Source organism: Ambystoma mexicanum, chromosome 5p (genome assembly GCF_040938575.1).
Source record: "Ambystoma mexicanum isolate Mex_15411 chromosome 5p, UKY_AmexF1_1, whole genome shotgun sequence".
Lineage (NCBI taxonomy): Eukaryota > Metazoa > Chordata > Amphibia > Caudata > Ambystomatidae > Ambystoma > Ambystoma mexicanum.
Genome location: NC_090930.1, coordinates 1,145,228,182 through 1,145,254,738, shown reverse-complemented (window position 1 = coordinate 1,145,254,738; position 26,557 = coordinate 1,145,228,182). Strand labels below are relative to the sequence as shown.

Here is a 26,557-nt window from a genome sequence, read left to right as displayed (position 1 = left end):
GAGTCCGAAAGCTCACCTTCCTCCTGGACTGCTGGAACAGTTGGAACCCCGATCGATCTGGTCGGGCGGTGTGAAGGGCCGGGCTCGTCGACGGGGGGTGTCGACGGTACAGGTGGAAGCCTTTCGTCCAGCGATTTCAGCAGCGAGTGTAAGGAGGACAGTACCTCCATGGACAGGGTCGCCTGAGAGCTTGGAGGTTGAGTAAACACCTGAGAGCAGGTTGCTCCTGATGGAAACCTGGCTCGTAGACCGAGGTCCTCCGGGCTCACAATTCTGAAGCCGTCGTCTTCTTTCGAGGCAATTGACGCTGCCTGTTCCTGTAGCAATGTGTCAGGCAACCCCATATCGAATACTTCTGGTCTCCAGGCCAGAACTTCCGTCGACGAGGACATCGTCGCCGAGGTCGTTGCTGGGTTGATGACCGGTGAAATCGACTGCGTCAGAGGCAGTGAGGACACCGACTGGTTCGTCGTCATCGACGTTGGGCCTGCAGGTGGTTTAGGCGGTCCCGCCTTCACAGCGCTCTCCCTGCGTTTATCCGAATCTCTACTCGTGGCTGATCTGTGTTGATCGCCCGAGGAGGATTTAGGCCTTTCCTTTCCTTTCTTCGACGAAGTTGATGACGATGTCTTTCTTGCAGAGTCTTTAGAATAGTCCTTAGAAGAGTGACTTTGTGGAACGTCCTTTTCCACAGGTCGTGACTTCTTAGCCGGAGGTTCCGACGAAGTTGGGCGTCGAGGGGCTCCTGATGTTTTCGCAGAGGCCACGCTGCGCACAGAGCCCACTTCTGACTGAGGGTACGCTCCCGCACCGTCATTTAACCAGGATACCAGCCGTCGATTCCAATCCTTCAGGGTTTTCTGGTCTGCCGAGTGGTGAGGGTGGAGGCAATAAATACAGTCTAAATGGCCGTCCCCCTTGTAAACCACCTTCAATCCGCACGTGGCACACGGGAGAAATAGAGGTTTTCCCGACATTCCGAAAAAATTGATCCCACTATCTTTGGATACGGTTGAAATCTGACGGGACCCGCGGGGGCGGGGCCTTTTATACCATTACGTCCAACGGGGCTTGCGTGGACGGCCCCGGAGAGGACGTAGATGTGGATAGGACACACAAGTGTCAGAAGTTTTTTCCTATAGGAAACGACTATATATGTGTACCGAGGGTTCCCAGTCTGACGACGGGGAATATTCTAAGCATGTGAATCCATGAAAGATACCAACGCTGGAGAAATGGGAGTTACAGGTAAGAAACTACTCCCTTCCCAATGACAGTCTCTTCAATGGTGTATCACTTGGGAATGCTCTCCTTCACCCATCACAGTGCTAGGGGCCAATTATATATTGTTGTGGCGAGCAAGGTGGCTGGTTAGTGCATCGTGTGTGCTGCCTCACAGCCCTCAAGAAGAGCATAGATCGCTTTTGAGAATAAAGTAACGTGTAGGTGTCATTACTTACAATCGTGCATGTGCGAAAATTGCACCCTTGTGATTTCTAGACAATCAGCAACTTGTTAATGAGAGTGTTGCTTAAACTTATTAAACAGCAACTTGCTGATGAGGCTGTTGCTTAAACTTATTTTTTGCGCAGCTTGTTTCTAGTTTTATTGCAGTTGTATGGGTGATTTACACATGTTTTTTATTTGTTTGTATTCCAGAAGCTGGAGTTGGATCGGTTCATGCTTTATGCTCATGGACCTGACCTCTGCAGGGAGTCTGACCTTCGCCACGCCATGGCCAACTGCTTTGAAGCTCTCATCGGTAACGTACATTTGTAGGACTCTGCTATTTTCCTTTGCCTTGAGTAATTTTTTTATAATTCAACTAAAACAAGTTTTTGTTTATGTTGGCTTTATTTTAAAAAGCCTGCACTGTAATCAAAATGATTGGGCGGCATCTACAAAAACAGGCTTAAATATTAATAACAATACATCAGCTTTTCTCTCCCCTTTTCTCGTGAAGTCACAATAAACAGCCATCTACAATGTAACTCCTTGTATGGACAATGTCAAATAATTCAGCTCCTTCAAAATATAATTTTAGTTCATGTTGGCATTTTTTCGCCCAAAGGCCCACCTCCATATATGCATCAAAAGTGCCCCATGATAAAATAGCTTTTTATTGTGCTTTTAGTTTACCAGTTACCCTTACTGTACTCGGCGAAGAGTGAGCTCCTTGTAGTCATAGTTGCCCCTTACAGGCTTGTTATATTAATCTGGGAGTCTTTAATCTAAATTCCGTTCAGTGGATATTTAATACTCTACTCTACTCTTTTGCTTTTATCCCCAGTAACGGAATATTCACAATTCACCAAAAATGCCAGGACTTTAAGAAGCATCGTACCTGACAACCTCAAAGGAAGCATCAGCACATGACCTGTGCCCCATGACATTACATATGTAAAGAAGGCCCTACAGCAAATATATTATTAATAAATAGCGCACTATAGGTTATTTTACTTGCTAACCATATATTAACTATAGTGCTCCATTGATATGCCTTGGATATCATGGTAGTCATTGGAACACTTGGTAGAGGCACCATAGCCTTGGCGAGCTGTCTTCATTTGCTAATAAAGTCTCATGTGGCCGGTTGCTGTCATATTTTACCAGTTAATGCCACACATAGTCATTTTATGCTAGTTATAGTCGCACATGTCCAGGCTCCGCCATTGTATGCAAAGTGCAGTCTCATGTGCCTAAATAAGTGTACTATGCAATGCCGGGTGAAGCCTCATATGCAGGTTACCTCACACGTGCTACCATTATATCCAAAGTGCAGCCTCAACTGTCCTGTTCTGCAAAACCACCATCCCCATGCCTCTTAACTCCCTAAACACCTTGGGCCCAAGGGATTAAGGTTCGCCCCAGAAAGATGTCTGTTATATTTAGATCACCAGGAAGGGCCGCAAGGTCAAAGCGAGATAGGTGTCACCCAGTGCTCGTCAAGCTACGTGGGTGCCTGATACGAACAGGAAGGAGGTTTCATCCAATGTACACACGCCTCGATTTCTCGATGTGTTAGGATTTTCGCTATTCTATGTGAAGGATCTGTGAAAAGATTTTTGTATAGGATGAACACGCGCTTTTCTGAATAAAGTTTCCCAATGTATACAGGGATTCTAATGAAAGAAAATAGAAATTGTGGGGTGAATAACCTAGATCCAATTGATAATAGAAATTCTACAGGCTATATATGAGCCAGAATCCTATTGAAATCAAAACTCCACTGGCTACAATTGAGCCGGGTTTCTACTCATGCCTATATTGGATATATGTGCAAATTTGTAATGGGGTATACAAAAGTATTAATACGATACTGAAGAAGTTTATTTTGTCCTGAAGAAGGCCGTGAAACTAAAGGTTCAACTGGCACTAGACATAGTGCCCAATTCTACCCAAGGGCCGAAACATGTCAACACTTGCTAAGACTAATGAACAACTGAAGTCTTTCGTTAAAAATCTACAAGTTGGACGTAGTTTGTCATATTTACTACAACTAACCCCTGCACAGATTAAGCTGTGTTTGTTAAGAATGTGTTTAATGATTGTTAGGAAAGATTTCATGATTGCAGGTAATTTTCCTTCCATGTGGCAACCCCTAAACTTTTTGCTATTGTTTTTAACCTTGTTCTTGACTTTGCCAGAGAAGTACAGCCTTCTGCCGCACTTCTCTGGGCTTTCGCTCCTTTTCTTATGGGGAAACTGACATGCCCTTAAGACAGTCAGTACCGGGGAACGCTGTTTCCCGTAGTTTCTTTTATCGTGTTGCGGCTTTAGTGCAACATGACACAAGAGGGCACTGTAAGCTAAGTTACAGCTCTCTTGGGTCTCTAGCCTTCTACAGACCCTAGATACTCTTTTAGGATGGTATTTGATCGGTGCAAGTCATTCAGGGACTCGAATGGTGGCAGCGATCGTTTTGTTTATTTTGAGCTCCTTTTGGCGTTCTGAGCACGTTTTTGCCCTGAACCCAAAATGGTGGCCTGGCTCTCCAAAATGGCCAGACCACGAGGCTCCTTTGTCTTGTCCACTGACCGTCTTGCTCCCTTCACCTTCCCCAGGTCGGGCGACCCGGGGCCTTCCTTATTTGGGCATGTACTTTCCCGCGAAACGTGGTTGCTTTCGCGGGCTTCTACATGTCGATTGTGTGCCTCCAGGGTGTGGGCTGGGATGTCTGGTCCCAATACACATCCTGGGTGCCAGAGAGTCTGGGGTGGTGTGAATGCCTGGGACCACCGTGGTCCGTGATTGGTCCACGTATGGTATGTGTGTTGATGAGCGGATCTCCCATTGGCTCCCCTCCGTTTTGGCGCGAAGGGAACCGTGGATAAGAGGGAGCTGGAAACACCACTACCATGTCGATCTCCTGAGTTCTCACGAACGAAGGAATACAGGAGCCAAGTATCCTGCAACCAAGAGGCTGGACCGAGGAATCGCTGGTGACCCGCTGAAGGAATCCTCCTTTGCACTGCTGTCGTCCTGTGAAACCCTTTCCTCCTTGGATCGAACCAGAAGGCCTGTACTGGTGCTTCGACCTTTGGAATAGCAGGAACAGCTATTCTCGGCGACTTCATCATCTCCTGCCAAGTAAGCCTTCGGAAGTGTCTCTGGGCCATCCAGTTGACTGACCAGCTTACCAGGGAGTCCTGCTCTGTAACTGCCGCCAGGTTGTGTTGTATTTCGAGTCCTTGTCACTCTCCCACGCTTCGTACGCTTGGCGTCCCCAGGTCTGAAGGGAGGAGTGTACATTTGGCTTGAATACACACGGCCGCTCCGTTGTCCTGTGCGGCAACAAAACTGTGCTGGTTTCGTCGATTGGGACGTCTTTTTGCTCTACACGACTACGAGGCGTTCCCTGCTCTTCTGAACCTGCCAGCTGCTGAAACTAACGTGGAGAAGCCTGGGCCTGCTTGCTTCGGGGACCGGTGAGTAGCTTAGCTAGGATCTGGTGGCCCTCCTGCAGTATCCCATTGCTTTTCCCTGCTGTGTAAAAACAGCACCCTTTTGGCCGTACTCGCGCTCTGCTTCTGCCCGCTGTGGAGGCTGCGCTTGAGTTGCGGAACCTGTTCTCCTTCTGCTGTGCACTAACCCGAACTGCCTGACTTCCTCCGAAGAGCTTCCCCTTTTGCCCGTTGGCACCGGCGTGGCAGGTACTTTGAGCACAAGGCTCCACTCTTCGCAGGGCTCGGACTTCCATCTAGTTAGGTGCCTCTAAAGGCGAACTGAGTCAAAAGCGTTATCGCACTGCCTGTTTTCCTTTCCTTTCAGGTGGACTACATATTTCGTGCTTTAAACGCTTGCGACTGTGTATTTGTATATATATTGTGTTGATTTGGTATGTGTTGGCTTAATACTGTGTTATTGTGATTTTCTCGCTACGGTCGTTGTTTTAAAGGCCTTAAAATAAATGTGTTTCTATTTTTGATATAACAACTGTTTGGAGTAGTTTGTAAGCGCTCTTGCTTTGTGTGCTCATTGCGGGCTTTCAGTCACCCTCACCCCTCTTGAGACCTAGTCTTGACCGCCGCGATCGCTACCTTGATTGGTCTGGCTTGTCCAGAGGTTACCCTGTTCCAAGTAATTAGGTTGGCCTTCTGAACTTCTGCGCCACCAGGACAGAGTTCAGAAATCCGTCTTAACAATGATTATGCTTTGCTTTTATGCATTTATAAAAAATGTTTTAGATTTAATAAAATCTATCGGGCAGATAATGCCTGCATGTTCTCTCCTAGCTCAGAGGAACTTTTCTATCCCTGATTCTGTCCGCCTGGCCGAGGTGGCCCCTGACTGGGTATTTTCAGGTCTTATTTCATGCCAGTATCATCATCTCCCTCAGATTGTGATGTTTGATGGCTCAATCTATTTCGGACAAGCCATTACTCATGGTTACATGGGCATTTGCAACCCAAATATCTTTGGGCTTATTGAATTTGTACATCTCCATTCCACCCTGCATGTGGAATATCAGGATCAATTCTCCAATGAAGACAAATAGATTGTATCCAGTACTAGAGAACTGGGAAGGCTCTTTTCATAGATTTCCATGGTCTTTGACTGCTCCCGCTTCGAATGCTGAAAATATCCTGAACATATTCTTTAGAATTGTTTTCATAGTGCCTTCTTCGATGCTTCCTCTCCACCTTTGTTTGTCTGTTGCCCTACCAGCTAATGAGTACCTCAGTGGTAAAGCTCCCCTGCAGAGGGAAAGTCGGATTACACAGCACATAGGTTTGTACCACTTTATCAATCGTGGTAGAGACTGGATTGCATGTAAATCCATGAAGTATACTTGCCAATATGGCCAGCCTAACCACCAAACTCATGGGAAGGTGTTAAAGGGTCAGCACCAGTTAGGCATCCTAACTACATATCCATTAAATAGAGAAAATGTACATATGTGTATGTATCTATATATCTATATTACAGGGCAGCGGTTGCCTCCCCATAGTTAAGGTAACTGACATGAGCCATAGGAAATCCCATTTGTTTTCCTATAGAGAAAAAGTCAAAATGTTATCTAGCCAAAGCGCAAAAACCACTGGAGGGAATTGGACCAAATAAGAAACAACTCGGGCACAAAGCGTTGACTTAATTTGGAGGACATTTTTGGGGTTATTGCATCCAGAAGGTTTTAAAATATTTGAGGGGAAAGAGGAGTGCGCCTTCTTCCAAAAATATAGCTATATCTCCCATGGTGCTTTGCTGCAGAGTCTTTTCAAAAATGAAAGGGCATTTTTTTTTTTTTTTGCTCGATGCGTTTTTCGCAGTAATATCGGTGGAAGCTGAAAATGAAAGTGCTCAAAAAGCTATTTGGAGGAGGAAAAACGATGAAATTTTATCAGGCTATAGGTGGGGTGGGGAACAAGGATACCATGTGAAATTGGAGAGTTGGGGGTGGTCTGAGAAGCCAGTTAGAGTTCAAATGTTTTCAGATAATCGGGGGAATCCCAGTGGAATCCCACGAGATTCCAGAGAAAATAACACAAAGTGCGCTTAGAAAAGAAAATGCGTCACACGAAGCAAAGAGTGAAAGGGGGTAATGGGAGAGGGCCAGGGAGGAAAGAAAAGAAACAGCTACGGGGAGAGGGCAGACCATGGAAAGATGATGGGGGTACTTGGTGAGGGCGCGGAAGAGTTTATTTTATTTTGGAGCGTTTACACATTATTGCGGGAATACCGGGGGAATACTGCTAGCATGGGTAGTTCATTGCTGCTGTATCTGTAGTTCATTGCCATTATGGGGGGGAATATCAGGGGAATCCCGCGGGAATCGGAAGGAAGTTAAAAAAAGACATTTCATACATAGTGGGCCCAAAGAAAACCTATTGGTGCAACATGTACAGTCGACGCGTCCGAAGGCTGTTGCCCCATGGTTAATAGGTCCCAAAGAAACCTTTTGGTCCAACATATACAGTGACCACTGCTGAACCCTTGAAATTCACTGAAAAAGCTTTAGTTAAGGGACAATTAAGTTTGACTAGATTTAATGCAACAAAACCCTTGAAATTCAGCAGATGTGGGAAGTGATGATCATCTTAACTTGGTGTCCCCCCTGCTGCGAAGCCCATGAGCACATACAGAACAGATGGGATTTGCAATGATATATGAAATTAGAGGCTGGCATGATAGTGGAGTGCTCGCTGCTGCAATCTGTGTGTGATCTGCAGGTCTTGGGACTGAGCCTTTCATTCTTCTGAGGTTGATAAATAAGTACCAACTCCGGTTGGGTGTTATTGTATGCATATGTGTTCTATGTAAAGTGCATAGGCGCTTTATAAATAACACATCATTAGATCCTAGGGGTTATCAACAGGGGAGACACAGAGTTAAGATGATCATCACTTCCCACACTTGCTGAATTCTAAGGGTTTGGTTGCGTTGAATCTGATCACCTTAATCCCCTTAACTGTCCAAATATAAATATATATATATATGTGTGTGTGTGTGTGTGTGTATATATGTAATAATAAAAACAGTTGTGCAATGCAAATATCTAAGGCAGCACTTTACACGGATAAAGGTCTCTGTGTGCCAACGTAGAGGATTCTCCAATCTCCACAGTCCAGCCATTCTCATGTATCCACGCACTGCATACACCCATTAAAAATAAACAGATATTACAGAGGACAATAAACAGTATTGAGCTGTAGTGAAGTGAAAGAGTAAAATCTAAACTGCACGTAGAATGGTACAGATGTCTCCTGCCATAAGTGTGGGGGTGACAATCTGATAAGAGCGTTGACACCTGTCTGCTGTTGCAAGCACTAAGAGCTTAAGAATGAAGCCATCATAAAACAAGATGGGGAGAGAGAGTCAAATGGGGAAGGATCATTTTGGCAAAAATGCAGCCAGTTATACTTAAAGGGGAATGGGACAGAGAAAAAAAGGTAGGCCTCATGTTACAATGGGGAGAGTCACCTTAGGCTGTGAGGAGAAAAGGGGTGAACATTGAGCAGTGGAAAGGAATGTAGTGCCCTTTCAGTGTAAGCATAAAAGGAATAAGTGCATAATACTTAATAGGTTGAGCCTAGGGACAGGATTGCACAGAACTATGAAAGAGAAAAAAAAGAAAACAAAATGAGAAAAAATGGATGGAAAAATGAGTTTGGCAAAAGGATGAAATGTGAGGAATCAGTAACAGATTAGATGAGGCAGTTAATATGTAAAGATGACTTCTTAAGACGGCCTGGGAAGTCCCCCAAAATTAAGCCATGTTTCTGGTGCAAGGTCATACCAACACAATAACGAAAATAGAAAAAGTGCAAGGCAAAACCCAGCTTTATTGACATCAAAATAACCGCATACAAGCTTACAAGTCTCAAAGCTCTCGACGCGCTTATACAAAATAACTTTTAAGTCGGGTTTGTGTCATAATTAGCATCACACCCAAAACCCATGGGGTTAGGGAATTGGTTAAGGGGATTGACTACATACACATTATATATGAGTTAAACTTCTGCTTGGGTAACAATCTGATGGCTCCTCCCGAGTCCACCTCTAAATGAATAACAGTAAAAAGACATAATCTCTACGATAGTCTATTGGTTGACTTAATACATACGGGGTGGCCTAACATTTGGGGTTCTGATTGGTTAGCTTCGTAATAACCAACCTTGGACAACAATTGTCAGCGTGTCAAGACATGGGCAAACAGGAGTAAGGAGAGAGAGAGAGAGAGAGGTCCACGCACTGCTTTCCTTTCAATTAAAGAAGATACCATTCCTTATTCCTAACCATGAGCCAGAGCAATATCTTTGTAGTTGGCCTTGTGCAGCGTCTCGTGTCTGTGATATACGTGAGGAGTAAGGTAGATGCCATATCTGTGTTTGTTGCTAATGAATAGATTGCGTTCTTAAACTATGGGTCACGTGTGGTGATGCTGCATTTTGGAATAATTTTACCCTGCATTTTTTCAATTTTAGCTATTAGCGCAAGTGTTATAGATATTTTTACCACTGTGGACACACTCTTGTTATTCATTGGGGGGGTCTTCTTGGATTTATAATATGCTCACACCTGGCGCACAATGGTTGGTTGTGCTCTTTCAAAGTTTTATTAGACTTATGTCCTGGAAACTATTATCTCGTGTCTTTCCTGCAGCATTCAACCCTGTCTAATTTCTTAGTAACTTTGGCCTGGGTTGCTAGTTGCCGTCTGAGCTCTGCACGGATCTGTGTTTCTGTGATTTAAGCATCTTAAATTCTTTTGACGTCTTGAGGCCTTTTATTAACTTGAGTGTGGTGTGGCTTCCATTTTGGTAAACATGACTGCCCATTACTATTATGTTTGTATGTTAGTGAGCTATTTTCACCTGTCGTTCGTGTGGCATTCAACATATGTATTACTTATGTTAGTATTCTACATGTCTTTGTGGATGTCATGTTAATCTTCATGTATACATGCATATTTGACCTGGTGTGCTGTTTCTTCATGATGAGTCCATATTTGCTTTGCGTCTAGTGCATGCACATGCAATGATGCAGCGTTAGCTTGCTTTACTGGTGTCATCTTCAGTTTAAATTGTGCTCATTTCCTGCTGTAACTGCCTGGGTTTTGGGTGGTATGGTTGTCTTAGTGAATAGTGCTTCTCACCTGTGCGATATTGGGTTGTGGGAGGGGCAGTAAATATAGATGACGTGTTCATCTGCCTCTCAACAAGGCAAAACGTCTGATCTTGGGGTGTGGGGAGGTTAGCTGATGTTATGAGGGTGGGAAGATAATGGCCAAGGCTGGGATGGGAGTATGTTTGTTATACAAGATTATTTAATGGTATTTAGGAACCATTTTACTTGGCGAAAAAGCCACCACCAGCCTAGCCACATGACTAACATATAGTTGGTGCTCTCTTTTGGAGACTGAGTACCTTTGGGATACTCCTACCTTTTGGAGTTTTAAGGACTCTTAAGGTGGAACACTAAATCACAGAGCCACGCTCTGTCAGGTTCAAGGATAAGCCTGGTTTGGAGAAAAACAGTCACAAACCCAGATAAGTATAGGGGGCTAACATGTGGCAAAAGGTGGGCCTTCTGCCTAACGGTCTTACTTAAACTGTACAGATCTTGTCCAGTCACGTGTACATATACAAGAGCCTTGAGCGGATCCACTTGTTGCAGAGGCATTTTCTTCATTCATTTAGTGGATACCCAGCATGTAGCAAAGATGAACCAGAATTTAGTCCTAGAGCCTCATCAAATAATCCAAATATGCAGCCCATCTCCTCATGCCCATTTTGTGAACCACGTCTGGCCAAAATGTCTGCGCATTTTTATTTATTAGGTATTTATAATGCACCTATACAGCAAATAGTGTTTCAAGACTCACCAAGAAGAGAGAGGGAGGGATACAGGGAGGGAGGAACCTGGATGAAGAAAACAAAAATGGTCCTACTAGGCCTTGTCATTCGGATCGTGCAAGTGCAGTAATGGGAAGTGCGGGGGAGAGCGGAGGGGGGCGGGAGTCCAAGTCCGAGCGGAATGCGCTAATGTTACGGAGGGAAAGAAAGTGCAGGTCGGATGCGCGCAATAGCAGGGGGAAGGAAGGGGGTCGAAAGGACCCATGGGTTAGGCGAGTGCTAAGAGGAGTCCAGGTGCACAAGTGCCAAGAGAGTGCAGGGGAAAGAATGTCCATGAGCTAAGTGCGAGGAACAGGCTGGATGGGCTCAGGGGTGCAGGCCCAGCCAGGCTAGTGCAGGGGGAGGGAGCCCGGTAGGGCAATGGCAAGTAAAGGGGGAGCAGGGGGGTTAGGGGAGACCAAGTGCAATGGTAGACTGGTCATGGAGGACCTGATGTCCTGTAAGAATCTGAAGGAACGAGGCATCCAATCAAAAAAGGAATAGGGGGACATTAGCGGGGTAGTGGGAAGGATGAAGAGAAAAGGAGGGTCATGAGAAGCGTTCAGAACTTAAGGAGATCAGGTTCAAGTCTGAGAGGGGCAGTGAGGCCATTCGAGAGGGAGGCACCTGCGGAAGTGAGAGATCTACCCCCACTCTCTGCAGATCAGATGCTTTTCCAAGCAGAGAGTTGGAGCTAGAAGACTGAAGGACAGGGGGAGATATTTAGGGAGATCTCTCTCATTGGATATAGTGGGGAATCCCAGGCCCCCTTGTGGATGATGCAGAGGGTCTTGTACTTGATACTCGCAACAACAAGGAGCCAGTGGAGAGATGTTAAGGCTGGAGAGATGCAGTCCCTGGGCTTTAGGCCAAGGATCAATCTTGCAGTCCCATTCTGGATTAGTTGAAGTGGGCGAAGGGAGGATTTAGGCAGTTTGAGGAAGAGGTGGTTGCAGTAGTCCAGCCTAGACAGCACCAGAGCTCTGGAGACATTGAGTTTCTGGGGGAAGGTTAGGAAAGGGAGAATGCCTCTAAGGAGGTGGAACTGGAAGTTGGCCTTCTTAGAGAGAGAGAGAGAGAGAGAGAGAGAGAGAGAGAGAGAGAGAGAGAGAGAGAGAGAGAGAGAGAGAGAGAGAGAGAGTGAGAGAGAGAGAGAATCAAAGAAAGGTTTTATTTACACAAACACAAAAGACACATTTACAGAAAGTGGTGTAGCACTATGAATATGCATCGTGGAGCACACTGTAATCTGCACATTCATGGGTTAGTAGGAAGAGTGACAATTTATTTCATGGATTGCTTAAGATGACAATACGTTAACATTGTCGACATACAGGTTGGTGTTTCTGGTTAGGTATATTGGTGGCAAGTGGCAGTGGCTGTATAGAGTGGAGCAGTGCTGCTAGATTGTACTGAATGGTCTTCAGGACAGTTAGTTGGTAGTCACAATCTAATACTGGTTAATCAAGACCTCAACCGAGGCGTCTACTTATCTGAGCGTGGTGGATGCACATTTTACTCAACATCGTCCTGACCACAACTAACTGTCCTGAAGACTGTTCGGTACAATCTAGCAGCGCTGTTCTACTCAGGGAGGCCTGAGAGCAGGTGAGGGAGAAGGGAGGGGTGTAAAGTAGAGTGAGGACAGGATGTTCTGAGTTTTGGTTAAGAAGTGAGAGGCGATGGCAGAGGAGCAGTGGAGACTGCAGTAGCATTGGCAAGTTCCTTGCATTTTTTTTACAATTCAACCGTGTTGGTGGCCCCAGAGATGTGGGCTTGGATATAGGTCTTTTTAGAGCAGATTGAGAGTCTTTATTGCCTTTGGAGCAGGCGGCCGGCCAGTTTGTCAGAGGATGTGCTGGATGCCTGCCTCTTCCTCTCAGCAGCACTGCAATTGCGTTTCTGAGAGTCCAGGTCAGAATCAAACCAGGTGTTTTGCTTAGAGGAAGGCTTCATGCAGATCCTCATGACTGGGGCATTGTTATCCAGAGTGTTGGAGATGGAGAGGTTAGCAAGATCAGTGCCAGTGAGGGAGTCGGCGTCCACGAGTGGGAGAGGGACTGGAAGTAGCGGCAAAAGCAGCAACTGACACGGTTCATCAGTCGAATGACGGAGGTGGAGACTGGCATTGTGGACACAGGCTTAGGCAGGGGAACCCAACAATTCCAGGTGAGGGGACATGAGAGTATGATCAGACCAGGGGAGAGCTGTGGTGAGAGGATTGGAGATGTGGATGTCTGCTGAGATGAGAGCATCCAAGGTGTGTCCGGCTGAGTGCGTCGGACCGGAAGGAAGAATGATGAGGGAACATTGTTACAGAGGCTGCAGAAAAGTTCAGATGCCACATCAGGGGAGTCGAAGTGAATAGTGATGTCTCCGAGGAGGAGAAGCCTAGAGGTGGAGGCCAGGAGAGAAAAGGAGAGGTCAGACCACTCTGAGAGGAAGATGGAGACCGGACCAAGGGTTCTGTAGATGGTGGCAAGAGTCAGCAAGAGAATTGGAGGGATACCAAGCCTGCAGACAAGGCATTCAAAGGAAGAATAGGACTGAGTGGGTATGTCCATAGCGGGGACCCATTCAGGGAAAATCTGGGTCACAACGCCCCTACGCCAGTACGGCCTGGGTTTAGAGACGATCTCGTAGCCCATCTTGAGTGTGTCAAAAGTAGTCACAGAGCTGGCCATGAACCACATCTCGGTGAGAGTGAGGACGTCAAGGCCGAAGTCTTCAAGGAGGTGGAAGAGGTCAGAGGAGGGTTTAAAGGCAGAACGAGAGTTGAGGGTATCTAAGTGGTGCTGGTTGCCACCTTTGAAGATCTTCCGGGGAGAAGGGGTCAGAGAAGTGGCAGAAGGAGGAGTTTTAGTAGAAGGGAGGAAGTTGATAAGAGACAGAAGACGCCTATCAAGGAGGAGGTTGGGCTGAGACCCCTGGACCATGACCATGCCATTTTGGTAGACATTAATGATGCCCCTAGAGGTTGGGAAATATTCCAAGAGAACTTCCCATTGGGTTCCACCATTAATGGGAGAAGAAGAAATGGGGGAAGAGCACTGAGACCATATGGGGAGTCCAAAGGTCCGGTGAGGGAATGACAAAGAGGATGTCAGTGACTGTCTGTCTGGAAGAAGCGTTGACATAGGTGTCATCGATGGGCAGACCTGTATTGGAAACCAGGAGGTCTTTAACTTTTTCCTTCCAGACTTTGAAAGAGAGGATGGGATAGGTGATAGAGTAGCAGTTGGAGAAAATAGGGGAGATGGAAAAGCACCATGGAGGGAGCGAGCAGAGAGATGGAAGGGGGCGAAAGAGAGGGAGAGATAAACTGCACCACGAACACGCCAGGCGACCTAGCAGCAAGCCAGGGAAAACAAGCCTATACTTCAAACACAACAACAATGCAAAATACCCAGATTCGATTAACCTAGTTAGAGGCAAAAAGCTCAAATCTCAAAAATACACAGCAAATGCAGAAACCACCCAGATTTGATTTTCCTAGCGAGAGGGAAAAAGCCTAAATCTCTAAAAATACAACTGAGACCCAGAATCGGGATTCCTGTAGAGAGGCCTAAATACCAGAAATGGCTAACTATAACAAAGGCCTAAATGCACGATACGGGTAACATACATTGTGTGTAATTTGCAACAGACTACAAGCATTTGGTTAATAGGAGTAATAATAGAGGTGGGACGGTTTAATAGGGAGCATTGATGGCTGTTCACCCCCTCCCCCAGTCCCACCTTGTTTACCATGTCAGTCGCTGCTGGTAGATTGCTGCGCTGCAGGCTCCAGCGGCGAACACTGGCAAACACAATTCATTTATTATCCAATTATTAAATGGGCAATCTGCACCATTTTTTCCAGTTCCTTTTTTTGCTGCAACGGAACTTGAGAGGTCAATCATCGGGACATTTCGAATTAGACATGACTTCTTAAAAAAAAAAAAGGGTTTCAAAGCCTGTAAGAGATGCCATTATTCGATGACTGTGATGGATCCTCACTCCTCATGTATCTTCTGTTTAGGGAAAAAACACAAAACCGAGGACCCACACTCTTCTTAGATGATGACGCCAAAGGTGCTTAAAGGACTGCCAAGGCTACATATGGCTTTGTCAAAATCGATTCCAGTGAAATAGAGATTCGAGAAGCCCTCGCCTAAAAATAGGTCACTGCCCTCAGAATTGTAAGACTACCTTTCAAGGTTGTGAGAAAAAGAAACATAAAAAAGAAGTGGCACCACTGCACGAAAAGCTGCTCATCCTCCTCAAGAACGCGATTTTCCTTCTCTTCCAGAAATCATAAAAGGCATTGATCGAGGTCTTAGTCAGGTAAGCCACAACAGCAAATTCCTCAGAGTAGGAACCCCCATGGAAAATATTTTCCAACTGGCCCCAGGAAGTGAGACAAACTGTCTCAGGGTGTTAAAAAAAAATAGCTAGCTAGCACCCCCACTAAAAAGACTTCTAGGACACCAGCGACTACGACATTATTGGCTTCGGTATCCTTGGCGCCGACAGAAGTCATTCCAAGAGTCAATGGCTTTGGCACTGGGGTCGGTTGAGAAGATTGAGAAGGCTTATCAAGGAATCCATCTTAGAAAGAACTATCAAGAGCCGAATGATTTCTTCTTTAAACCGAGGGACCGGTTTTCTCAGTTTAAAACCTTTGAAAGCATTTTTGAAGAGGATGAATCCCCTCCTCACTTTCAATTAACATATCAAACAAGGCAATCGTGACCTGAGGAGTAAGTTGCTTGATAATCATTTTCTATGTAGCCCCTGCATTTCTGACCCTGGTCTGGGGCAAAGGGACACATTCCTTAACCCAGACCAGGGATGAACCACACGGAAGGCAACCACCCCATCCCCAGACCATTTGGACAGTAAGACGTGCTAGGCTGCCTACAACAAAAAATTCTTGTTAAAACAGGAGATTGGCTGCACCCCGAGTCCTTACCCTCTTCCACACCGTGCAACAAACACCAAGATGGATTTTCTTAGGGATCCCAAAGGGGTCCCTTTTTTATTTATTGAAACTCAACACAGCCCTAATTTTCCCCCTTTAAAAAACCTTCTCTGTTCCCCTGGCATGAATTCCCTCCGAGGCTTATGCCCAGCTCGGCCCCCCTCCCTACCTAAGAGTGGTTAAAGGTAGACCACTAGGGTGGAACCGACAGAACAGTCCCCTACTTCTTTTCTGGTTCCACCCACAAGGTGGTCTGTGGCCAGCTGCCACTACTTCTTTCCTGCTCACACCAGGGTACTTCTAACTTCCCACACTTCTGTACCCTACAATCTGTAACCAAACAACTCTATGTACACTTCTAACTTAATTACCTCTATACCAATAACCAGAAGTCTACATACAACTACATGTACACACTTAAATACAGATACATATAAAGATGTTTTAAACCGTACTGAACAAGCATTTACATTATATTACAAGGGGGTGGCTGCAGCAGTCAGCCTCAACTTTTCAGTACCTGTGGTCGTGCCCTTGGTATATTCGATGGGGTCTGCCCCAAGCATGGTCTTCCTCCTCCTTTTGGCACCCCACCTGCCACATAGGCACCACCACAACCCGTGCCCAACCAAAGGTCTTTCAAGTGGACCTTTCCTCCATGTGGGGCTGTGTACTCACTACTCTGCCTTCGTGCCAACACGGATGATCTTTGGTAGTCCCAAGCCCTTGAGAGCTGCAACCGACACCACTGTGCCCGCAGCAATTCTTTTCTTTTTAGCAAAGACCCATGTCCTGGGGGGCCACTACTGACACCAACGTGCCCCCAGCACTTTTGTCCTTCGTGCAGACCTGTGCCATTGGGAGCCACTGCAGTGCATTCTATTCTGGACTAGTCCTTGTTTCCGTAGGAATCCAGCTCCATTCACCCTGTATCTGCTGATTTGCATGCCAGAGTGCCCTACTTCCTCCGGGCCACTAGGACACAGCGGGCCAGGGCTTTCCTTTTTTGCCACACCTGACATGGCTTCAGCCTCTTCTCTCTTCATCTCTGGGCTACTCTGGCAGAGGTGGGCCAGAAAAGCTTACATTCTTGGCCTGTACCATCTCGGTCAAGAACTGGCTGTCACAGGAGAATGGTCTGTTTCGGGCTGCCCCCATGCACATGGTCAGAGCTGGGCTGCTTCGCCCTTCACCTGGACTGCCCCGCACATGCGGTCCAGGATTTTGGTGTTCGGCCAGCATGGTCTGGCCCTTAGGTAGGCCGTCAGCTTACCAGGCCCCGTGGGTGTCCAGGCTGCACCAGGGCATGCAGTCCAGCCCACGCAAGGTACTGGGCTGCACCTGGCATATGGTGCCTGGTTCTTAAAAAGATGTAGGACTTGCGGGTGAGTTGCAAGGGGGGCTCGAAGCCACGGCGCCTCAGAGTTTTTCACCTCCTTACTTCTCTCTCACCACCAACCATTTTATTTTCCTAACTTTTTATTTCCAGACATTTCTCTCCACTGCCCAACCCACTCCTGGGCAGTGGGGCTCTGTCCACTGTTATTTTTCTTTGTTTATTTTGTTTTCACTACATTCCATCCTGCCCCATGGTGGCAGGATAGTACAGCCCAGGTAGGCCAATCCTTGTAATACATACACATAAACACTACGTGACACTTCAATAATTTACCCCACCCTGTCTGTCTTACTTTACCTCCTTACCTCCAGGGACAAGCAATGCAGCCCTACCTAGCTTGGCCCCGTTTGTGCCAGGGGCTACATATAGAATCTCTTTTGGATTCGGGGTGCCGAATTCATTCCTTTCATGGGCCTGAAGCCGAGTTGCGAGTGATCGAGTATGCCGTTTGTTTCTTTGTAGCTAAGTAGAATTCTCTATAGTTACTCATATTGGGAAGAACACAGTGAAAAGCAGGCTTTGTTAGCTGGTAGACTTAAAAAATTGAAACAGAGGCAAGTTTGATCTATTATGCAAAATAATGGTGAAAAATGTGTAAAAACGCTGAAATTAATAAGACCTTTGGAAAGTATTATGAACATCTATATAAAGATGAAAATGGTTGTACGAAAGCGGAGACATTGTTTTTTTGCAAAATATAGAATTGAATACGTTGAATGAGGTCTAGTCCGGTGTTCTGGACGCTGAAATTACAGGAGAAGAAATACTTAAGGCAACAGGATCTTTAAAAAAAGGCAAAAGTCCAGGGCCAGAGGGTTACCCAATAGAATTCTATCTTCTATGCATTTTATGAAACATTACTTCCAATGTTGCAGGAGGTCTACGGAAATATTATAGAGAGGGAGAATATACCGGCATCTATGTGATTGGCTCTAATAACACTAATTCCTCTAATAACACTAATTCCTAAACCTGAAAGAGACCACAATGACTCTGCTAACTACAGACCAGTATCTTCACTGAATGTTGATGTTAAAATATTGACCAAAGTATTTGAATCCCGACTAGGCCTACTAATACCATGTTTGGTACATAGTAGGCAAACAGTTTTTTTTAAAAGGTTGACAGTCCTGACTCATTGAACCTCTTACAGCGATAGGTATTTGTAAAGACTGGAGGGGGGTGTCTGTACTTCCGCTCTCTATGGTAGAGGAGAGGCACAGAGGACCCCAGCCAAGATTCTCTATTATTGGTAACGTAGTCGAGCAATCAAGGCCTAGCTTCTCAGGAGGTGATGCAGGCTGGTTCTTAAGTACAGTGTAGTCCCCGAAGCCCCACAAAGGAATGTCCACACACTGTATTACTGAAAACATTCTTTCTATAATTAATATTCAAAGGTATGCACACGATCACAATAACGCACTTTGTACTCGGAAATCCACAATGATAAATATATACAATTCTAAAGTGGTACCACCAATGTTATCAAATCTCATTAATGTGCATCAACGGTAGGGTTAAAATGTCACACAGATCAATAACGAGGAAACCAGCAATAGAGATAGGAAGGAACGTAAGATGGTTGAAACAATAGGCAGAATACTGGCCTATACCGATAGACACAGTTCTGTGTGGAGATCCCCCCCCCCCAACCTGGGCAACCTGTAAGATAAAGATATATAGCACAAGCCCAGTCCATATATTGTTCAATAGCCTTATTTCCTCCTATTAAGGTTTTACCCCCCGCCCCCCAATGTACCTGGTGGAGTAGAGTTCTTCGAAGACGCATCGAAGGATCCTTCTTGAGTGACTCCCTTTAAAACAGGAGCCATGGATCGTCGAGAGGCGTTGAAGATGGTGAACTTGTCGACGGCGGCGATGAGAAGTTCAAGGGTGCCGAGACCCCGATGTCAAACCAGCCGGTGCTCGTCAGCGACATCCTGCGAGGATGAGGTGTGCGGGGCACCTCGGCGATGGAGTGTTCAGGACCGCAAAGAGTTTCAGAAGAACTGTGGCCCAACAAGGGCGTCGAGTCGTCGAAGTCTTTTTGGCCTTCAGGTGGCGGGAAACCCACCGGCAGATTCTCCTTGGCGCGTTGGTCGTCCTCGACTTTCTCCGGTGGGACAAAGCGGTCGACGTTGCGGACAAGGGAGTCCTTGGATTCAAATGTTCTTAGGCAAAGGAGCGAGCGCCTCCGGTCGTCGGCGGCACAGCGTCAAGTGGTCCCCACGGCTGGGCAACACAAAATCGACGGGCCTCCAGCGGTTACACAAACCTGCGAACCCGGGTTGACGGCAATAGACTTCGACTGCGGCGAAGTCCGGGTGCTTTGCTTCGTTCTTCTCAGCGGTCCCATTTCGGGTCGGCAGCCTTTCGAGGGTCTGACTTCCAGGGAGCTTCGGCGAAGGTTAGCGGTGCTCGATGATCCCTCGGAGCACGGGAAGAGGGCGCCTTACCAGGTCCTCTCTCGGATCAGTCCTTGACGAGTTAGGCAGCTTTCAGATCAGTTCGAAGCAAATGCAATAGCAAGTCTTCGTCTTCCAGCTGGGCGTCGAGGATCAGCAGTTCCAGTTACTCTTAAAGTGTAGACACAGCTTCTGAACAATTTCCAGTGGTGAGAGGTCCCCAGATATACTATCTTGTCTCTCATCCACACTGCTGGGTCACTCTCACCAGCCAATCATACAGAAGGGTATTCATGCAGTCAGTCAGCCAATCAGGCACACAGTGCATTCAGGCCATCCTCCTCCCTCTCAGACACTCACAACAAGGAATGCGGGTTGGGACAAGTACTCAGCCATTCAACACTACACACTGCATTCAGGCCAGTTTCAGGCAGGGCTGTCTCAGTCTCAGTCTTTGTCTCTCATACCAGAAACCAGACAGCCACAACAAGAAGTGCATATTGGTCACACACTCCATTCACCCAGGTCCCACCCACAGGGCGTACCCACAACATACAGTCACTGGGAAGGCTCCAGTCAGTCTGGACTGGACTTCACAACAACACCATATATGGAACTTCCACCCAACAGCCAGTCAGGGGGAAGGGGCAGAGTCAGGGCTTCCCAGGACTTTGGGAAAACAAGGTAATAAGTAATAGAAAGCAAGAGGCCACAGGGGCCATCTTGTTTTCCATCAGGAATCAACTGATTCCAATGGCAGGGCCGGAGTATCCCAAAATGGAGTATACTCACCGCACCTGTCAAATTCAGCATGGAACTGCCACTAGCCCATACCCTGCTCTGCGGGCCACCCACAGGTGCCCAAAAACATACACATGGGGCACAGGGTTGTACCCCCACCCATGGGTGTCGTAAGGGTATCCCACGGGTCTGTTCACCAAACCAAAAACAAAGAGCTGCACCGCCAGGAGTCTCACATGAACTCCTGCGCGGAAAATATGACAGAACACACGATAAAAAGGCAGTAAAGGACAAGAATACGGAGGCCCTGTCCCTCCGATGCATTTCCAGCATCACAGTATTGATGCTGAAAAGGATTTCGATACAGTGAATTAGTCTTTCCTCTACTTCCTCAATTCTGTTTTGGACCTGTGTTTTTAGTTTTTAGAGCATTATACAATGTAGGAAAACCTCAAGTTCTTAATGTAATAAAATTGCAGATATTTAGAATGTTTTGGTACTTGTCAATGTTTGCCCATTGCCGCCCCAAGTCTTTAATCTTTATATGGACCCTCTTGCAGCATTAATTCACTCTCATGAATGAATGAAGGGTATCAAGTGTGGCTCTCATACTTCTAAAGTGCTATTTTATGCGGACAGAACAATCCTGTTACATCTTAACGGAAACATTTTCCAAATATGGTCAATTTTAAAATAAATATATAAAAAACAGAAATATTCTGGATCATAAGGACATGTTTCAAAGGCTTATTTGGTAACCACCCAATCCGATGGGCTAAAGATGGATTTAAATATCTAGGAATTCAAATCACAAAAAAGATTGCGCAGTTGCAGGTTAACAATATAAAGATATTATATCTGAATGTAGCAGATCGAAAAAGCTGAACCTCACTCTGTGGGGCAAAACTGGCGCACTCAAAATGTCTCTCCTAGCTAAGCTGCTTTGTCTTCACATGCTTCCGCTTCCTAAAGGAATGCTGAAAATAATACAATAAACTCATGTGGGGCACTGAATCAAGACCAGATATCTCAGACAACCTTGAAACTTCCAGTACATGAAGGCGGATTATTTTTTTTATTCTAAAAAATGATCATGCAGCATACACATTACATGGTTTTCACGCTTTAATACGCATACCTAATCAAACCCAGCATGGGTGTTTATTGAAAAAGACACAGTACACCTATTGATTGTCTACCAACAATGGATAAACATTGTAAAACTAGCATAGTTCCACAAGCAATTTGTCGTACGGTTAGAATCTGGAAGACTGCCAACAAAAAAATGGATATGAAGATTTGTTTATCACAGGAATCAAGCCTTTGGTATAATCGAGCGATTAAATGGCGAAACAAATCAATACATTAGCCCTCCTGGCAAATGGCTGGAATCTGGATGTTCAGACTGTAAATACATTGATAGATTGTTTTTACGCTTCAAGTACAAACTTTGCGTCTGAATCCCAAAGATAGCAGATGCTATCTAATATCTTTGCATCCATCCTCTCCCTAATGAATGCTAAACTTCATAATGAACTTAAATTAAGTCGCCTTATGAGAGTGCATCCTATGTGCCCTGCTTCAATGATGTATTCCATACTCTTGCCCAGCCCCCATGATATTGATTCACAACGTTTATACTAGGAAAACAAATTGGCTCGCCTAGATCAGAGAAAACTGGTAGAAATAAGTGGAAATAGGTTTTAAATGAAAGTAGATTTAGATCTGCCGTATAGTCCACAGAGAATTATCCATTGCTTATATTCGACACCATAAAGAATGAACGACTGTATGAGTTACCTTCAGATATATGCTAGACCTGTAAAATTAAAAGATAAATACATTTACATAAGTTTTGGGAGTATAAGAACATTCTTGGATATTGGGAAGACATTGTACATCGTATGGAGATCATCACAAAATATAACATTCCCCATTCATCATTACTTCATGTATTGGGTCTGTTATCAAAGATTCCACATATTTCATATGAGACAAAATACTAGTTATACAGAGCTCTGATTATATTAAAATCTTGAAAAAATTGAAAAGCTCAGAAAAACCAATGCATGAGGATTGGACCACAGGAATGATACTATTTTCAGCAGAAGAAAAAGTAGCGTTTATAAAAAAAAAATAAAAAAATTACGTTGGACTGTAATAAGATGAGGTCCGTTTAATGACATGTATACATGAGGTTGACGCCATCAGCTTGTGCTTCATATTATACAAAGAATGTTTATGTTCTATTTTGGCTCATTAAATGAAGTGAGAGAGGAGGGCACCACTTGTGAATTCAGTCTTTTAGTGATTGCATTAGATGATGAAAAAATATGCTAAAGTATATTCAAAATGTTTTTGCCGGAGCAGCCAATCCGTAAAAGGTCCTGTAGCACTAGGACCTATTCAAACAAAAAATCTCCAAAAAACAAAGTGACTCCACTTTGTTAGGAAAGGCGCTTCTCAGTTAGCCCCAATTAGGTTGCTAAATAATTAGAGAACTGAGAAGCGCCTTTCCTAACAAAGTGGAGTCACTTTGTTTTTTGGAGATTTTCTATTTTGGCTCATTAACAGACCTACTAACCCTACCCTTCCCCCAAATCCCCTCCCCCTTTCTTCCATTATACTTCCTCCATGTTGATTATAATTAGTAGTCATATCGGAGAAGTGACAAATAATGCTTGATAACGTTTTTTGTTTTATATATATAACTAATAACGATTCTGGTTAAATATGCCAAGAGCAACAGAATAAAAGCGCTCAAAGAAATTGAGGAGCTAGAAAAAGAAGCATACAATGGCTCGGACGCAGAAGTAGCCAACAATATGAAAATTCAGATGCAGAAAAACATAAGTAAATACGAAGAAGAAATCAAAGCGGAAACAAAGAAAATTCCTAAGGGACAAAGAGGATTATGCTACAGGTCGTATTTATACGTTTGTATGATAGCATTCGTAGAGGTATGCAAAAAACTGCAGAATTTAAAGAACAAAGTACCTTACCTACTGAATCTGATACTGATGAAACAGCGAGCAATTCTACAGACACCTCAGTATCCAGCAATGAAGAAATTCCCTTAGGGCTTAATTTTTTAGAAGAAATGAGACTTTTACATAAGATAAGCAAAGAACACAAGGACGAAATCAAAACGAAAGCAAATTCCCCTCAAATCAAACACAACCAAGAAGAGCGCAACAAGGGGACGCGGGGGACAAAGGAAGGGGAAAGAAACGGGATCAATAAACAGGCCGTCTGAAACGCTTTGAAAAAACAAGAGCCAATAACTAATGGTGCCATGCAAGTGATAAACCTATCAAACAAAATCTTAACAAAAGCAGAGTATAAAGTTCTAGAAAAATGACTCTCATTTTGTCCAACTGCCAAATTTGATTATCCTCAATTAAGAATTGACCTGTATTGCTTAATCCGGAAACTCAGATTAGCCAAATGTTATGCTAACAATGACTACAACAATATTTCAAACTAATAAGGAATTCAATCACAACTTAGTATTTGGGATATACCAGCACTTACAGATCTGAATATCCTAGAGCAAGATGAGAGAACACCCAATACAGACTGAGGCTCCAGATGAATGGTCAAAAGAATTACCTACAGACATCAATATGCAAGTAACAGCTCCCAGCAATATGAGGAAAAAAAATCAAGATTTAATCCCTCAAACGTCAATTGCCCAACAATTGACCTATTTGAAGATATAATCATAGATGACTTTAAAGTTTTGGGGACCGGGCTCAAAACAATAAAATTCAAATATAAATTTGACCAAGTTGCAACAAACGGCAATGGAAAACTTACAAGCTGAACGGTCAATTATAGTAAGAGCATCTGACAAAGGAGGCAACATTGTAGTCCTAAACACCAAGGACTATCAAAGGGAGGTAATGAGGCAACTAAGAGATCATCAGCGTTATGTGAAACTACCCACAGATGCATAGCCCCAATATAAAATGGAATATGATGACAAGTTGGAGACATGGCATGAACGAGGCCTTATTGACATCAAAGAGAAGTATTTGACCAAAGACTACCCAATGACCCAATCATACATTTTATTCCTGAAGTCCATAAATCTGTCCCGACCACCAGGACGGCCGATAGTGGCATCAATTGACTCTCTCTTGGAAAACGTATCTAAATATGTGGACACTTTTTGTTTCCTTTTGTGGAAACATTGCCATCATACACAAGAGACACTACAGCCTTTCTTAATTAGATTGCCCACATCCCTTGGAATCAGGAGCTCCTTCTGGTAACATTAGATGTGATCTCCTTATATACATGTATTTCACATCCACAGGGTCTTTCGCCAATCGAGAGGTTTTTGTCAACGAGATCACTCAGTTATCGGGAACACTCGCAAATGCTGTTGGATATGCTCTCCTTAATCTTAACTCACAATACATTTGTTTGACCATGTTTTTTATAACCAAATCTGTGGAACCGCCATGGGCACTGCGGTAGCCTCAACATTTGTCAATTTGTATATGGGTGCGTGAGAGGAAGCCCTTTTTTCAAATGAAGATCAAAAAAGACATATTGACAAAGGCGTACTTTGGCGAAGGTACATTGACAACCTTTTTGTCATATGGAATGGGACGGAGACAGACTGCATGTTATTTTTTGACAGCCTCAAACAGGAACATTCAAATTTTAAATTCACTGAACATCATTGGTCAAATAGTTTACTTGGACATGAAAGTAAAAATAATAAATGGCAATATAACTACTGAACTGCATCGAAAAGAAACAAGTACTAACACTCTTTTACATGCAACTTGTGCACATCCTACAAGTCTCAAAATAGCATCCCATATGGTGAGTTCCTGCGAATCAAAAGAAAGTGTAATGAAAAATCAGGGTGGGAAAACAATGTAAAAAAAGCAGCAGCCAGATTGTTAGCCAGAGGATACCGCAAACACACCATAAATAAAGCATATTACCGAAGCAGCAATAAAACCAGGGAAATGATACTTGGAAAAGCCAATTCTCAAATGACACATACAAGAGAAAGAAGCCAACTCGATCAGATGTATCACTACTTACAATACAGGAGCAAAAGAAAGAAAGAAAATCTTGAACAAAGATTGGCATTTGCTCAAAAGAGACAAGGACGTCGGTCATCATCTAACATCTAATGCCACACGTACTTAACGAAAGCCTTCTTCCATACAAACAAGGTTGTCACCAAGTATGTTTCAACCAGTGAACACACAAACAGCAACCAATTGGCTAACTAAACGATCACCTGGTTTCTTTAAATGTGCAAAGTATGTCATTTTGGAATAAATACTCAGAAATATGTTCATCCTCGGACCAAAATGGAAATCATAATCAGAAAAGAACTTAGATCCTTTACACAGTTTACTATATATGTCATAACATGTGCTTGTAATTTATGGTACAGTGGCAGTACAAAACTAGAAGCAAGGCAACGCATCTTACAGAATTTGCGAGCAATCAAAAACCAAGACATTTCCTACCCTCTTGCTAAATATTTTGAAGATGTACATCAGGGCAACATCAGCTCCTTCAAATATTTTGTTATTGACAATGTGAAAATACATCCAAGAGGTGGGGACAGACTTCGGAAACTCAGACAAACAGAATCAAGATATATTGTGGATTTTAACACAATCTCCTGGAGGCCACAATCAAGATGAGGAACTGTATGTTTTTGTGGGTCCTTAAGATGTCTAAACCTAATGCAGTAAGATGTAAAACGCAAGTGGATGCAATCGGAGTAATCTCGAAACAAATTTTTAGCATTGGCAAAATCTGTTTTTTTAGTTTAACACATTCTTGTGGTATATTTTTTTACATGCTTTTTGTGAATTCTCATATATTTATACATCTTTTCATTTAATGTTAGATGTCTTGTTTGTTTTTGCACATTGTAAAGCACATTATTTTGTGAAATTCTCAAGTGCGCATATTTTAAGAATATTGGAGGGCATGGTACGATGTTGGCATGTCATACATGGCTCGGAGCATCCACTTCGACTGCATTCCCATGCTTTATTGGAACCAATGTAAGCCACCCTGACCACCAGGTTTGGGCAACATGTTTATTCTCATGTTCTTCAAGCACTTTGTAAATGTTTTTTCCTGAACTTCTGTAACTAAGCTAAGCATTCCTAACAGTGCCACGATGCCAGAGGGCAGCTGTGCGCTATATAAATAAAAGTAAATAA

General features: G+C 44.3%; 1 protein-coding gene across 2 annotated transcripts in view; it reads left to right on the top strand.

Moving 5' to 3' along the window:
• The window catches only part of DROSHA (drosha ribonuclease III), a 1,388,683-nt gene that overhangs the window by 1,105,602 nt on the left and 256,524 nt on the right, over positions 1 to 26,557 (top strand). For both annotated transcript variants that reach the window (XM_069613610.1, XM_069613611.1), the window contains exon 22: positions 1,660 to 1,762. In XM_069613610.1, coding sequence (XP_069469711.1) covers positions 1,660 to 1,762 — 103 coding nt within the window. The remainder of the gene's footprint in view (positions 1 to 1,659; positions 1,763 to 26,557) is intronic.